This window comes from Alosa sapidissima, chromosome 22 (assembly GCF_018492685.1).
Source record: "Alosa sapidissima isolate fAloSap1 chromosome 22, fAloSap1.pri, whole genome shotgun sequence".
Classification (NCBI taxonomy): domain Eukaryota; kingdom Metazoa; phylum Chordata; class Actinopteri; order Clupeiformes; family Clupeidae; genus Alosa; species Alosa sapidissima.
The window spans coordinates 7610041-7625595 of NC_055978.1; the positions used below are offsets into that span (position 1 = coordinate 7610041).

Sequence of the window (15555 nt, forward strand, 5' to 3'; positions counted from 1 at the left end):
CACAATGCACACAATATACAAAAAAAAAAAAATACTATGAAAACAAAGACATCACGACATATCAAACTAAATTGAATCTACTGAAATGTTTTGAAACATATGTATAATAGCTATTGTTTGAATTAAATGTCGCCCCACTCATCGTAGGGTTATAATTGTTATTAAGGTAATATTAATATAGCATATTTCAACATATTTTCTAGCCTATAATACCATATCCCCACCTCCCTTGTTTTTTTTTTACAGCCTATAGGGCACATTTTAAAATCTGTCATATCGGCCTACATAAGCAGCCTGTAGGCTACTGTCGTGGGAATAGATTGTAGTCTCAGATTGTAGTCTGCCACTCTGCCTCTGCCTGTGGCTGTGAAACACGACTGCCGGGGCTTTTAAATTTCCCGCCTGTATTCCCTTCCGGGGCTTGAGTTTCCTGCTCTTGCCACATTGAAGCAGTAAAGGTAGGGGACGGCAGATGGTTCCGCTCTCCAAAATGACTTTTCTGACATAGTTAGCCGCATGTGTGCGCCTCGTCTGGGTGGACACGAGGATATTCAACCTCCCGGGTCGTGCCTGAACCTTCTTCGCCTCCCAGGGGTCAACTTGACGGAGCCCCGCTGCGACCAGCAACAATGCCACATTGCCTGTGGCCGGAGCCGCTGTCACCCGCACAGCTTAGACGTCTAGAGGACCACAAATACAGCGCCTCCGGCCGCTCCTTATTTGAACCGCCGTGCCAAATATACTGGAATTGGTTAGTCCAGCAGATTCCGACGTGGGTTGCGCCCAACACGCTAACCATAATAGGACTCGTAGTGAATATTATTACAACTCTTATTTTGGTCTATTACTGCCCATCTGCAACCGAGGAGGTGAGTTATGACCATCAACCTAATAAAACTTTCCGTAATCGAGGGTGGGAGGTCATGCAATTCGTCATGCTGAGTGGACGGTGTTTCCGAGTTGTGTAGGCTATTTTTCCACGCTTGCGGGCGCAGCGGTTGTTTACCACAATAACCAGCGATACACACTGCTTCCGTTTTGTTTGGAACCGAGGCACTGTAGGCTAACGGACTGTTACATTCTTCCCGTCATTGAGTAGCCTAACATTCTCTTATCAAGGGTCTGGCTACTTAATTATTCTTTCACAATATGGCTTACACAACTGTATATTACAATTTTGACGTAGTCTACGCTTTGTGAACAGTGGTAGGCCTACCATGTACATGTGTGATTGTGTAACATCAGCACAGTCACTGGCACAATTACGTTGTTATAAACAGTGAAATCGTGGATGTTCCCTTAGCCACATAGGCTACTGAGTAGGCTACTTGTTAGTGTTGGACAGTCTGAAAATGTCACTTCCTAAGAGTCACTTGACCAGTCACAGGCTCGTTTGTTTGTGTTGATTACGCGTTTTGGTCTGCTGACAGATCAAACGCCGACTTCAGAAAATCGAATTCGATTCTATTGATCTTCCCAGCGTTCAGACTTGCTATGGGCCTACTAAGAACAGTCGTAAACTGAATGTATATACTATATCATCAGTGTTTAATGTTAGATAAGCAGGTAGTTAATCACCAAAACCAAAGAGTGCCTGAAAAAAAATGATAGATGGGTAATTGTTAGGCACACTTTTAGTGGCTTACGAAATGCTCTCAACTGCACCATGACCTGACCCTTTTAACTGCTAAATGTCAGACAGTGCAGGACACTGGAAGTGCCATATTGATTTTCACTTTTTACGTGACCTGCTCAAAGTCCAGATTCCACTGCCCTGTCAGAGATAGAGATATACACACACACACACACACACAGCTCGTGGAGAAACAGGTTATAGTCTCAAGTTCGGTTGCGCTTTAACTGATAGAGGAGAGAGGCCTATGTAATTGCTGTTGTAAGTGGGTCAAAACCGTGTGCTATCAGGGCCAGATCAGAGCTGGCTTTAACGGATAGGCCTATCTATCTATCTGGAGATGTTTTCTCCACATTATCTGGGCCTTGTCGGAGGAAACAATCAACACTTTGTTGAGATTTCGACTCCGCAAGACAGAAGTAGGGCAAAGGGTGACCGGTGCCCTACAGGAATTGCACTGGTGGCTTTTTTTAGTTTAGGTTACAAATAATAGCCATGCCAAATAATAGTTCAGAGTAACTGGCTAATGTTTATTTTGATCACACCCTGAAGGCAAATCAAAAGAAGCATCCTCACACACACACACACACCACACACACACACACACCTGTGAAGTGAAATAAATTTGTGTCTCGTAAATGGTTTTTACTGCTGAAGAAGGCTGAAAATCATTTTCCAAGTGGAGGGTTTGTTACTTAGTGTTTATGTATAAGACAAGAGAATACCTCCTTGTGTGATAGACAGTAAAGCTCACCAATTAAAAGTTCTGGGCTTCATAGGCATGGGCATGCTCACCAATCAGAAGTGCTGGCCTTCATAGACATGGGCATGCTCACCAATCAGAAGTGCTGGGCTTCATATACATGGGCATGCTCACCAATCAGAAGTGCTGGGCTTCATAGGCATGGGCATGCTCACCAATCAGAAGTGGCCCAACATAAAGTGGCATTTAGAATATTGACTTTTAAATATTATATTGCAAACTAAACCGCAATTGCATGTTTGCCAGAAAAATCTACTAAAAAAAACACTAGTACTACTTTGCATGTACTCATTTAGGTGACACTTTTATCTAAAGCATCTTACAAAAAAGGGAACAAATGAGGTTTTATGTGACAAGGACAAATTAGTGCAGCAGTAAGTACTATTGGCATGAATCGAACGGCAGATGTTTTCCCCAAAATGTGCAGTCTTAGCGCCTATTGTTCATTGACACAACTGGAATAAGACCATAAAACTACACAATAAAAGACATGACGTAAACTTCACTAAAAAGTCACAATATGAACATCTAAACTTCCTTGATTTAATCTGCCTTGGAAAATATATTGGTATTGGTCAGTCCAACTAATTGTCCATTATGCTGATCCTCAGTGGACTGTTGACTGGTGACGATGTATTTTGCAGCATTACTGTGCTGATCAAAAGAGGCGTTCAGCGTGTGAATAATGATGTGTTTTTTGTCATTTGGTGACAAGTTGTTGCTCGTGTCAAACACTAGCCTAGGCATTGGCCTGCTCTTAGTCCAGATGGCAGCAAGGCTATGACATCCCACTGGGGGATTTGACAGGATTGGGTAAGCTGGAAAACTGCCCTACCACACATACACACACACACACACACACACACACACACACACACACACACACATTTTCACAAACACACACACTCTTGGACATGCTCACACACTTTTATGCTCAGCTTGGTACAGTATGTGTGTAAACTCGCCTAGATGTTGGGAATTGGACACATTCATCCATCCACATCTTCCAACACACACTCACTCACACAAACACACAATTACATGTACACATGCAGGTCAGCATTGTAATCACATCACATACCCTGAATCTTGTCCTGCTTTTACTTTAATGAACTATATAGACTGAACACACACACACACACACACACACTGACTTGCATAAGTGTGTGAAACTGTATGTACATAGCCTGAGCCTTGCCCTGCTTTTACTTCTTGGAACCACACACACACACACACACACACACACAGTCGTTCTCTGTTCTGGTTGTAGTAAACCATGATCCTTCCCCTTAATCTGAACATGATTGAACCAATGCAATGGGTTCACTGGGATCACCAACCTGCAACCTGATTTTTTAATGATTTAATTATATTGGTGCACTGCACTGACTCTCCAGGTGAGTTTTCATATTACGAGTTCTCAGTTATCTGCATATCATGTAACTGGAGGGCCGTAAATGGTGTAACAGCACTTGTGATTATAGTGCCACTGACACTGTACCAACTTAAATGAGCAAGCGTTTTTTTTTTACTTCATTAATTTGGCTCAACTTTGGGGTTAAGTGCCTTGCTCAGGGGCACAACTGTGGCAGCCTGGAATTGAACCCACAACTCTTCTGGCTACTGCATGCTATGCTAACCCTATACTTATCCAAAATGGCACCACCCACCTGTATTTTGTTTCTGTACAGTTGTCTGGCCTGGGAGCTTTGAGCAGCCAAAGCTACTTTACACACCCTCTAGCCACTTGTCGGTATTAATGGTGTTTGTGTGGCTTTATTTGCATACATGAGCAGCAATGTCTATTTATTAGTTTGAAGCATGTTCCATTTGGCAATGTCCACTGAATACACTGCTGGACACTGCTTAAGTGCTTATCTTTTTGATACATGCGGCCCAGAATTGCGTCATTATATGACTGATCAAAAGCATTTCTTGTCCCAGCCTAGATTTTCACGGTCTTAAACTGTCATAATCAACTTGCAACAGGCAGGACTTTTGAGGTGCATGCATTTTGAATGCTTGGCCTGGTGATGGACAGACATCAAACTTTGACATCTAGAAAAACGGTATGCTGATTTAGACATTAGTCATTTAGTCATCACAGTCTTGCAAAACATAACAAATGTGAATGCATTTTATGCATTCATTTATTTTACATGTCTTACAACATATATACATGCATTCACAGTCGAGTGAAATCAGATATAAGCATACAAAGACGCTTAGAACTCACGTTAAGCCGATGGTAGCACACTGAATGCGAATGCGCGATTTGATGCAGGCAAAAGTATTGACTGTTACTAACGAAGGTTTTATAGCAATATTATAAATGTGGCGACAGAATAGCCTAGAACTTGGGTAAGCCTTGCGTTTAGTAGCCTAATTGCGGTGATAGCCAAAACTAATGTGAATCACGGACTATCCTACAACCAAAGAAAGTAAAGGTGATTAGTAGGCCTACCTGCGTTAGCCAAATAAAGGACGGGACTGCACCCTTCACAAACCGTAAAATAAAGTTTATTAGTTTTACAGTTGACTACAGTTGACAGTTCACCATCAGTCCACACAAACCATTCTGGTTTCCTTGCACTAGCCATTTCGTCGTAGCCTATTCTGTCTGTTTGTAAAGCGCAAGTTTTGGTCAATTTCTGTAAAGAAACAGTGCCACCTATAGGCCTGGGGTATGAAGTAACGTGTTGAGTCGTGTTGAGATGGATCCGTTTGGACGCAAATATTCTTGATACGGTTCCAGGGAAGACGGAGGAAAAAAAGATCGGTTTGGTACGTGTGGACTAGGCCTTAGTCTGACTGATGGCCCTGGCAACCGCGCGGTCATGCAGTCACTACTGTGTGGTGACACATCTGAGAAGGTTTTAAAGTGGTCCGGCGTGTTTCACACAGGCAATCTTTCGGACACCTCCAGCTCCAGGGCCTCTGTCCCAGATGAGGGTTTAAGTAATCTTGACCCCTTGGGCCAAAATACATTTTCAATGGGGCTTGTTTATTAAGAGCCAAATTTAGCCCGAACCGAAGGACATGGAGGACTGAATGGGTTTATCTTTTAGAGTTACCGAGGCTCTTTTGTTAACAAAAAGGCACAGCCGGAAAAACAAACAAACAAGTTTTAGTCAACACTATTCATGCTAGGGCCGGTTTGTAAACTTTTTTTTTGTGTACTTTTGTGGTTTCACACTCGTCTATGTTAAAATAGCATCTCATCATCTGCTCATAAGCCACCACATGCTAACCCATTATGTGTAAACCCCATAACCAAGTGGCCTCAGATAGCATCTGGCTGTGGCACGCATCTGGGGGTGTGTGAACCTGTGCCAGATCAAAGCCTGATCCGTGCCTGCCTCTCAGCTTATTGTTGTATCAGGCTGAAGCGTGTCTGCCTTAATCTGGACAGCAGCATGTTGATTGGGATCATCAGCATGATGGAGAGAGAGAGATGCAGATAAATGGTGTGTGTGAGAGGGAGAGAGGCAGGCAGACAGACAGACAGACAGAGAAAAAGAGAGACAGACAGAAAAAGAGAGACAGACAGACAGAGAAAAAGAGAGACAGACAGACAGACAGACAGAGAAAAAGAGAGACAGACAGAGAAAAAGAGAGACAGACAGACAGAGAAAAAGAGAGACAGACAAAGAGATGGAGGGAGAGAGATGCACATGCACACAGAGAGAGAGAGATCTAGGGAGAAATAAAAAGGAATCCTTCAGTTTGCATGTTGACAGCTGTTCACCTCTGGGGCCTTGCTTTGAGGCCAGCACTAACTGGGTCATGGGTCTGGAAAAATGGGTTTGTTTACAAAAAGGGCTGGCTGGTGTGGGGTGAAATCAATCACAAAAAAGCCACACACACACACCACACCACACCACATCACCACACACACACACACACACACACACACACACACACACACACAAACAGCTGGCTTAAAAACAGCTTGACCATGACTAGGCCAGATCCTGACCGGACCTTTGTTTGGTCCAGTTTTAGCTGGACAGCAGTCTGTTTTGGGAAAAGATCCACTTCAGAAAAATTATTTAAATGCCAGCACCAGATCCACTATGGGCTCCACCATGGTTTGTTGGATCCAGATCAGTGGATCCAATCACAAAAACACATCTTGCAGCTGACCAATCACAAAAAACCCACACCTAACAGCTGACCAATCACAAAAACACACCTAACAGCTGACCAATCACAGAAAAAACACACCTAACAGATGACCAATCACAGAAAACCCACACTTTACAGCTGACCAATCACAGACGAGAGTCTGGGCCTGTGGGGGCTATTCAAATACGAGGTTTAGTGACAAACCTGGGTGAGGTAATTCCCAGTAATTACTATGGGGATGCCTCATGGAACTGCACTCTCTCCTTTCACTATTCATCCTCAATATTTTCTCTCATTATTCTCTGCTGGGAAAGAAACCTTACGTGAATATGCAACTGATTTGGACATAAAGCACCGACCACTCTGGGAGGAGAAGGATGAGGACCTGTTTTGGCAAACTCATGCAGGATCATCAGCTCATCATGTAGGAGGATCTTGTGTGGAAATTTCAAGCTAAACAGACCAGTTTTAATTTTTTTAAGTTTTGTGTGCACATATGCAACACACTCTGCAACACAGACAAACATATGGACCCAATTATCCACTCTTTGGGGTGAGGGTAATAACAAAACACGCGTGCACACACACACACACACACACACACATCTGGGCTAGGTTCGGGTCAGATCTACTCAGCAGCTGTTTGTTTGTGAAAAGATCCTCACCAGTGATGGATGAGTGTCTGGCAGAATAGGCTGTTGTGCGCTGCTTGATTTGACTTGGCACTTTCATCATATGAAACAAAGTGCTTCTTGTACACTGCCCGATAACGTTAGCTAGCCGCTCGTCATCATAACATTGTTGGGTGTGGTGTGTTTTGTTTTCCAAGAACAGGAACAGACTAAAAGGGTGTTGGTCTCAAAGGTCATCATTTTTTGCATTGTATTAAAACTTCAGCTTCCTCCTTCCAGAGGCTATTTGTTTTTGTTGTTTCTTGTTTTTGTGTTATTCCATGGTGTAGTATAGTAGTTATAGTTGTTTTAGTGTTGCCATGGTATACTGTAGTATAGTAGAGCTCAGAGCCTTATAGATAGGGTTCTGGTAGAGCTTAGTCTTGAACAAAGATTCTAGAGCAGAGCGGAGCATAGCGCTCTAGAATCTTTGGTTTTGAATATCTTCTTGTTTCCTCCTGCCTCAGGAATGTGGACAGCAATTATTTGTTCCATTGCAGTTTGCTTGTTTGCACTCAAGGGCATCTATTGTCTCTTCTCCTATCTCCCACCCACTCTTCCATCCATCAATCTCTTCTCCTCCTCCTCCCCCTCCCCCTCCTATCCATCCATCTCTCTACTTCCATCCTCCCTCCATTTCCTTACCTATCCATATTCCTCCTGTTCCTTTACTTTCCTCCCTCTTTCTCTTTTTTAACCTCTCTCTCCCTCCATCTCTTCTTTCTATCTCTTCTCTCCCTCCCTTTCTCTATCTTCCCCTTTCCATCTTTACTTCCCTCTTGCTCTCTCCCAAACTATTCTCTTCATATTTCTCTCTCTCTCTATTCACTATACTATTCACTGTTTACCTTTCACTCTTGTTGTCTGATTTCCTCTTTTCTTTGTTCTTCTCATGTATGCCTCTCTTCTATCACTCCCCCTTCAACCTCTCCTACTGTTTGCTCTCTCCTCTTATCTATCTCTCTGACCCATCCCTCTCTCCTTCTCTCTCCTCCCTCTATCCTTCTATCTCTATATCTGTTTTTCTCCTCCATCACTCTCCTTCTTCTCCCTCTTGCATTCTTTGCTCTCTCCACTTATTTGTTTCTCTATCCCTCTCTCCTTCCCTCTCCTCCCTCTCTCTCTCTCCTTCTCTCGCTCCTTCTCTTTTCTCCCTCCCTCTATCCCTCTTTCTCCCCCTCTCTGCAGGCACCGTCGTGGGCCTTCATCCTGAGTGCGTTGGGTCTGTTCATCTACCAGTCTCTGGACGCCATCGATGGGAAGCAGGCCAGACGCACCAATAGCAGCTCTGCTCTGGGCGAACTCTTCGACCATGGCTGTGATGCCGTCTCCACAGGTTTGGCCTCCGGTCTACAATAGGGCTGCAAGGCTTAAAGGAACACACTAACCTTTTGGGGAAATTATCTTATCTGCTGTCTACCACAGAGTTAGATAACAGGATACATACCCTTCTCTTCTCTCTGTGTGCTATAACCCAGTCTGACAGCGTTAGCCTAGCTTAGCATAAACCATTGGAAGTGGGTTATTCCAGTTAGCCTAAAGCTAGTCTTTTCCAAAAATAATGGTGTGTTCCTTTAATCAACTATTTTAGTAATTGGTTAATGGGTTTGTGTAAATCTGTAAAGAAATCTATTTTATGAAGACATGTAACAATCTGTTCTTAACCCTTAATGGTGTGGGTTTCTGAACATTCTAACATAAGATTCAGTTCCGCAACAATTGAAGGTTCTAAAATTCTATGTTGAATTCAATGGACCCAGATATTCTTTAGAACGTTAATTTTCCAAACATTCCCGTACACCTTTAAGGGTTAAGGGCTGGGAGTCTGGGACAGCTACCCTTTCAGTACGAGCCCATCATCTCAGCACAGCGGACATGATCACCAGTTCTAACGAGAGAGCTTTGTTGTTGACCGGATGTCATGCTGCAACTCTAGGGCTTATTGACTGTTCTCATCTCTCTCATTTCTCTCTCCCTCGCTTCCCCCCCCCACCCTCTCTCTCTCTCTGGCTATGTGTGTCTCTTTCACTCGTGTCTGTCTGTCTTCTGTACTCTCTTCCCCCTTATCCCTTTCTTTGACTTTATATAATCTCCCTCCATCCCTCCCTCTCTCCCTCTCTCTCTTTATCTTCCTTGCTCCCCATCCACCTCTCTGTGCAGTGTTCGTTGCCGTGGGAACCTGCCTGTGCTGCGGGATTGGGCGGTACCCTAATTGGATGTTCTTCTGTGGTTTCGTGGGCATGTTCATGTTCTTCTGCGCCCACTGGCAGACCTATGTCTCCGGCACGCTACAGTTCGGCCTGTAAGTCACACCTGGACCATCCACAGAGCTACAGAGAGGCAGTTTGTGTTTGTAAATATGTTCTGTTTAGGTTTGCTTAACAATATCCAGTTATGTTATGTATGTACATGAAATCATTTAGCAGATTTGTTGCATTAGGGTTATGTTAGGTTGTGTGAACTTGCATGATTCGGGGTTCTAGGAATGTGTTAGATCTGTCTTATCTGATCTTTGATCTGAAATCTTTATGACTTGAAAGTGAAAATGAAATGTAACTGTGGAAATGTAATTAGACTAAAGGTTGCATCATCATTACAATACAAATGCATTTATATCAGCTTTAGCATTAGCATAAAGTGTGGCGCTGATCTCTTCCTTCAGGGTGGATGTGACTGAGGTGCAGATCGCCATCACCATCATGTACGTGATGTCCGCCTTTGGTGGAGTCTCGCTCTGGCAAACCGTGGTACGGAGTCCACATATAGATAGACCTTACAGTTTTTCACACTTAAATTTTTTAAAACCTTCCACTCTTTTCTCCATTTTCAAACTACATTCACAAAACAGTGAATTTGTGACAGTTCTTACAAAATCAAACACGCCTCAAAACCGTTTACCTGTCCGGTCCGTGTCAGGGTAACAATCCAGTGTGTGATTGAAGTGTGAAGGGTTCAGATGCAAAAGCCTCTAAATGCCACCTATGTCAAAAATTAGATAAAGATGGTGAGGGGATGCTCTCCACACATAGTATACGCTAATCAAATAATTTAACTTCTAAACCCACTAAATACCACTCTTTTCCTGGTCTGAAATATCGATTTATAGGCAAAAACCTATAGGAGCCTGAATTTAAATGCTCATTTAAAAGAAAAGTGGTCAGACGGATTTAGAGGGTTTTGCATCTGAACTCTTCGTATGTACACAGTATTCGTTTTTTCTTCACTACCTCTACACAATCTAGAATGCAGAGCATAGAATGCAAAACAACCCCCCATTTCACACAAATCTCCTGTTTCTTGATATTGGATGTCTTGTTTCACCTTTTTTTTTTTTTTTTGTGCTCCATCATGTCACCCATCCCGATTCTTAGCTTAACAAACGCTTACGAAAGAAAGGTAAATATTGGGAACTTGACAATATGACACATTGCCATGTCGTAATAGAAATGTGTCATACCACATGGCAGCGTGCGTAATCCAGCCACCGCTGGCTCCTACCCTGTTTCCCCATGAAGCTTCAGCATGAACCCAAGCTTCCCCAGTGCCGAGCAGAGAGCTTGATGGTGTTTTATGCCCCCAACGTCGTCTTCCAGGCAGCGCTGCCCCCGTCGACTTTAAGGCACCTAACCCTAACCCCAACCCTAACCCATGCCTAACCATAGCGCCTTCCAGGCAGCGCTGCCTTGAAGACAACGTTGGGAGCATAAAACACCAAGAAACACGAGGCTTGAAGCCTAGCGCAAGAGTAGCACTCTTGTATTTTCTTATAGTAGTGCTCCTATACAGTATTCTACCTCCTCATCACCATAGGTAGCCAAAGCTGTCAAGTGTGTACTGCTGGCTATCCAGCATGCCCTTTATGTAGTTTATAGGTTACTGTAGTACCATAGCTGTGCTCTGTTTAGCCACACAAAAATATTCACCGCTAATTGGTTGATTTTAGTCTGTAGACAACTTGCTCTCAAAATATTTAGTTCAAAGTTCAAAGGTTTAAGAAAGCATTTACATCCCACAACTTGTTGAATTACATTTTCGTTTGTAACCACCTGTCACCAAACCAAACAAGTAGCCTAATAAATAACCTCCATTGTGTTGCTGTCTCCTGCTGCCTGTGTGTGTGTGTGTGTGTGGGTCCTGTCCTCAGTTGCCTGTGCTCGGTGTGAAGTTGTACGTCTTCCCCATCATTGGAATCATCGGAGGCTTCCTGCTCTCCAGCTACAACTACTTCCATGTCATCCTGAGCGGAGGCGTCGGCAAGAACGGCTCCACAGTAGCAGTAAGTTCTGAATGCATGCATCCCCAAACTACTCCACGTTGGTTGTGGGTACAAATGTTATTGGTAGAGCAGATCAAGCATTGTAATGGCAGAGGTGTGTGTCTAACCAATTGGCCACAGATTAGGACTTCACCAAATCATTCAGCATCCTACCTTTAGTTACATACGGACTGGTATGTATATTACCTATGAGTGTTTTAAAAACATATCTCAAAACTGACTACTTGTTTGTAGTACTTGCTACTTATTTTGGAACATCAACGAACATCACTAACCACTCGGTGAGTTGCACCGTTCTAAAAACAAACGTTAAAGGTTGTTTTTAAGGACATGTTTGGACACAAACAGTCAAAGGCGAGTCAAAATTTCAGTGTCCACCACTCTAGTTCATCCAAAACAAACCAGAAAAGGGACTCAAAGTGCCAAATACCGGAATTGTTATGATTTACCATGAAGTTAAGATTGCATTATCTTTCCTGAGTCTTGTTTTTCAAGGGATTCTTTTCTGAAAGTTGTATTTTAAAGGGGCTTTAAAGTTCATGTGGAGTTTCTGTTGTCACCTTCAGAAGACCAATTAGGTAATTGCGTACCTATAAGTAGATGATTACGTGTACATTCCTTTTTAGCGACACATTTAAGTCACCTCTTTACCTGGCCTGATTTGAAAGTGAGGTATTCGGTCTGACAAATACTTCATCACTGTTAAGGGTGTGCTTGTCTTTGTACATAGTACTGTGTGAGTATTTTTTTAAACTGATGATGTGAGATGGCCTCAAGGACCCTTGCCTTCTTGCTGATAGTGTTATATACCTCTGACATTGCTTTTACCAGAGTCCATTATAGGTTTACGTCAGCAGAAGAGTTTAACCACTATGTGGATTGAACACCCTTAGAACTCATGAACACTCATGTGCTCAACCCATTTGATTCTCACCATTGTCATGTCATCAATCAATCATCGTTAATAATCAAGGGAACTGGCTACGCCAGAAGTGATAGCGGCATATACTGTACATTTGTAAAAATTAGACAAGTCTTCAATCCCCATCCCCAGTTAGCTGTGCTGAATGGTGACCCTGTATGGCCTATCTCTAGTTAGCTGTGTTGAATGGTGACCCTGAATGACCTACTGTATCTCTAGTTAGCTGTGTTGAATGGTGACCCTGTATGGCCCGTTCCTGGTTAGCTGTGCTGTCCGGTGATCTCTGTGTCTCTTCTCCAGGACACCAGTGTGCTGACCCCCGGCCTCCACATCGGCCTCATCCTCTCCCTGGCCTTCATCATCTTCAAGAAGTCCTCCAGTGCGCTCTTCGAGCTGCACCCCTGCCTGTACGTCCTCACCTTCGGGATGGTTATCGCCAAGATCTCCAACAAGCTGGTGGTGAGTGCTGCTGCAGTCCAGTCTGTCTAACCTCTGACCTCTGGGTTGTTCATGCTCCACTGTCCATTTGTGTTTTTTGTTTAGGTTTTTATAGCATATTGTTGGGCTTTTATGCCCTTACAAGAGACAGGACCGTTAAGAGATTGACAAGAAGCAAGTAGGAGAGCGAGAGATGGGGTGGAATCGGGAAATGACCCGAATCGGACTCGAACCCTGTGGGCATTTGGACCTGAATGTGGTGCTGATTTTGTAGCCAGTTATCCATTTGTTTAGATTTGTGCTTGTTTCTGCTCTCTGTTTTTGGTCTTCTTTTTGTTCTGTCTTTCTTTCTGTTTCCCTCCTCTCTTTCTCTAGCTCTCCTTCTTTCTTTGTCTTTCTTTCTTTCTTGTCCGTTGTGATGAACATGTTGGGTTGCTTCTTGTCCTCAGATTGCCCACATGACCAAGAGTGAGCTGTACCTCCCTGACACAGCCTTCATTGGGCCAGGCCTCCTCTTCCTCAACCAGTACTTCAACAGCTTTATCGACGAGCACATCGTCCTGTGGGTCGCCATGGTCAGTTGCTCTGGTCACCATAATATGGATGGATGGATGGATGGATGGAAATGAAGAAATTAATAAATACATTTAAGCAACAGAAACCATCACACAACATGATAGCCATTATCTGATAAAATATGAAGACACTTTATTAGAGAATAGAACTCTTATAATGTTGGTTTGTGTGTGCTGACCCCCTAAGAATAATTACAAAAGTGACAGGATGAGTCTTCTAGATGGTGGAGTGGACTATGGTTAAATGTATTATGCTGATTTCAGAACTTTAAAACAGTGAAATTACTGAATTATTCAACAGGAATCACTAACGGTTGCTGTCTTGCTCCATTTTTGTGATGTTTTTTCTTTGTTCCATTTTGTTGAATACGTCTTAATACAATCAGAGCCTAACTTCTGTGTCTCTGTGTGTGTGTGTGTGTGTAGATCCTGTCCGTGGTGGACCTGACACGCTACTGCACCGGCGTGTGCCTGCAGATCGCCTCGCATCTGCGCATCCATGTGTTCAGCATCACAGCGCAGGCCCCGCCCAAATCCAGATCCAAGAGCGACTGACGATTTGCCCGGCGGGAGGAGGCGGCGGGGAGGTGGGACGACGATGGCTCCGCCTCCCTGCTCTTAAAAGCAGAAGAGGAGCACCAAGACCCCTCGAACCAAAACCACAACAGCCTTGACTCTGTCACCACCTCCAATTAACCTCAACCCCTTTGTTTTGTTTTTTGCTTTGTTCTTGTTTTAAATCTGTTTTGGTAAAGAAAAGCTAGGTTAGGACCATTTCTCATGAACAACCAGCAGCAAACATGTTAATGTTCAAGAAGTTGAACACTGGAATATTCTCATTGGCTAAAAAACACAGTATGGAGGCAGTTGCCGTCCACAAACTGTGCTGGAATCTCGCTTAGTGAAACATTTCAGACTTCTAGGTATTTCTTACTTTTAAGTCGAAGTCAGTGATATTTTTGTTTAGTAATTTAGTATACGAATATAGCAGACAGGTTTCTTGTCTGTATTTCTACATAATTAGTTAGTATGAAATCCAAACCACTTTTCTCCTGAAATGAAGAATTTACTGGTCACTGCCTTACATGGGTTAACTCCAATCAGCAAAAACCTGCCAATGACACTGAATTGTCTGTGAGCACTTGGTCGTACTCATCTATCTACAGTTTGTCTATCTTAAAGATAACTACTATGCCTTGACACTAGCATAGTCAGTAGAGGTACATGCAGTAGGTAGCTACAACACTACAAATCAGCATCAGTTTGTTATTTGGTCCAGGCAAAATAGTGAAGTCAGTGGTCTGTATCCTAGTTCACATGAGCAGTGGTATTAACCAGTCTTTCCATTATCAGCATTTTATTTATTTATTCATTTTTTGGAAATCTGACTGAATCGGGTGCGAATTGAGAATCTCAATGAGGTCTGGGTATATATATATATAAATAAAAAAACAATGTTTTTTTGAGGTTAATTCCCAAAAGAAGTGGACTGGAATGTTTGGGACTCCGTCTCCTCTGCAGAGAGAGAGAGAGGACCAGCTTCCTGTTCACTGCGTGATCTACTGTCAAGGACTGTGAGAGAGAGGGGCGGGACCATCCGTGTGTGCATCTGTTGAGGACAGAGGAGGACTTCACTTTGTGGGACTTTATGTCTAACCCCCTAACACACACACAGAAGGACATTTTTTTTCCAGGACTTTCTGATGTTTAAGAACGACCACCTTCATATACACCCTTTTGTGAGTCCCATACTGTTTGAGGAAGCAGAAATACACACACACACTCTCCTCCTCCTGCTTTTAATCATCTCCTCCCTAAAGGGCTAATCATTAAAAAAATAAAGTTTTATGTGATTTAATAAAGAAGTTTCAAGATTGGATTTATAATATTTTAACTTTTCTCTTAAAATAATTTGCATGGTTGACGGGCCGAGAAACTCTAAAGTGTGAGGTTCAGACCACCATGATGTCACCGTACTGAGATTCTCCAATCTTAAGGACTCTTCATGTCTCTCTTACTTTTGCAGTGTAAGAAGTGTGATGAAATATACCATTGAGGTGCCCAATCAGCTCCGGACAGATAGTGTTCACATCGCTCGATGGTGTTTTATCCACCGTTGTCTTCCAGGCAGCACTGTCACCGCTGACTT

General features: G+C 43.2%; 1 protein-coding gene across 2 annotated transcripts; it reads left to right on the forward strand.

The window, feature by feature from the left end:
- Window positions 1–414: 414 nt before the first annotated feature.
- chpt1 (choline phosphotransferase 1) lies at window positions 415–15268 on the forward strand. Of its 2 annotated transcripts, none has more exons than XM_042079550.1 (8): window positions 415–869; window positions 8384–8531; window positions 9356–9497; window positions 9858–9942; window positions 11340–11471; window positions 12694–12852; window positions 13281–13406; window positions 13833–15268. In XM_042079550.1, the coding sequence occupies exons 1-8, from the start codon at window positions 630–632 to the stop codon at window positions 13959–13961; spliced, it is 1161 nt and encodes a 386-aa protein (XP_041935484.1). In that variant the 5' UTR covers window positions 415–629; the 3' UTR covers window positions 13962–15268. The 2 variants fall into 2 exon arrangements, with proteins under 2 accessions (XP_041935484.1, XP_041935485.1); XM_042079551.1 differs by lacking the exon at window positions 415–869 and adding an exon at window positions 4274–4465.
- Window positions 15269–15555: the final 287 nt, after the last annotated feature.

What these genes read in the sequence shown, in the direction of transcription:
- chpt1 (XM_042079550.1), top strand. Translation starts at nt 630, where the DNA reads ATGCCACATTGCCTGTGGCCGGAGCCGCTGTCACCCGCACAGCTTAGA. An exon ending in GCCCATCTGCAACCGAGGAG is followed by an intron (nt 870 to 8,383) that starts GTGAGTTATGAC and finishes CCCTCTCTGCAG; the next exon opens with GCACCGTCGTGGGCCTTCAT. An exon ending in TCTCGCTCTGGCAAACCGTG is followed by an intron (nt 9,943 to 11,339) that starts GTACGGAGTCCA and finishes TCCTGTCCTCAG; the next exon opens with TTGCCTGTGCTCGGTGTGAA.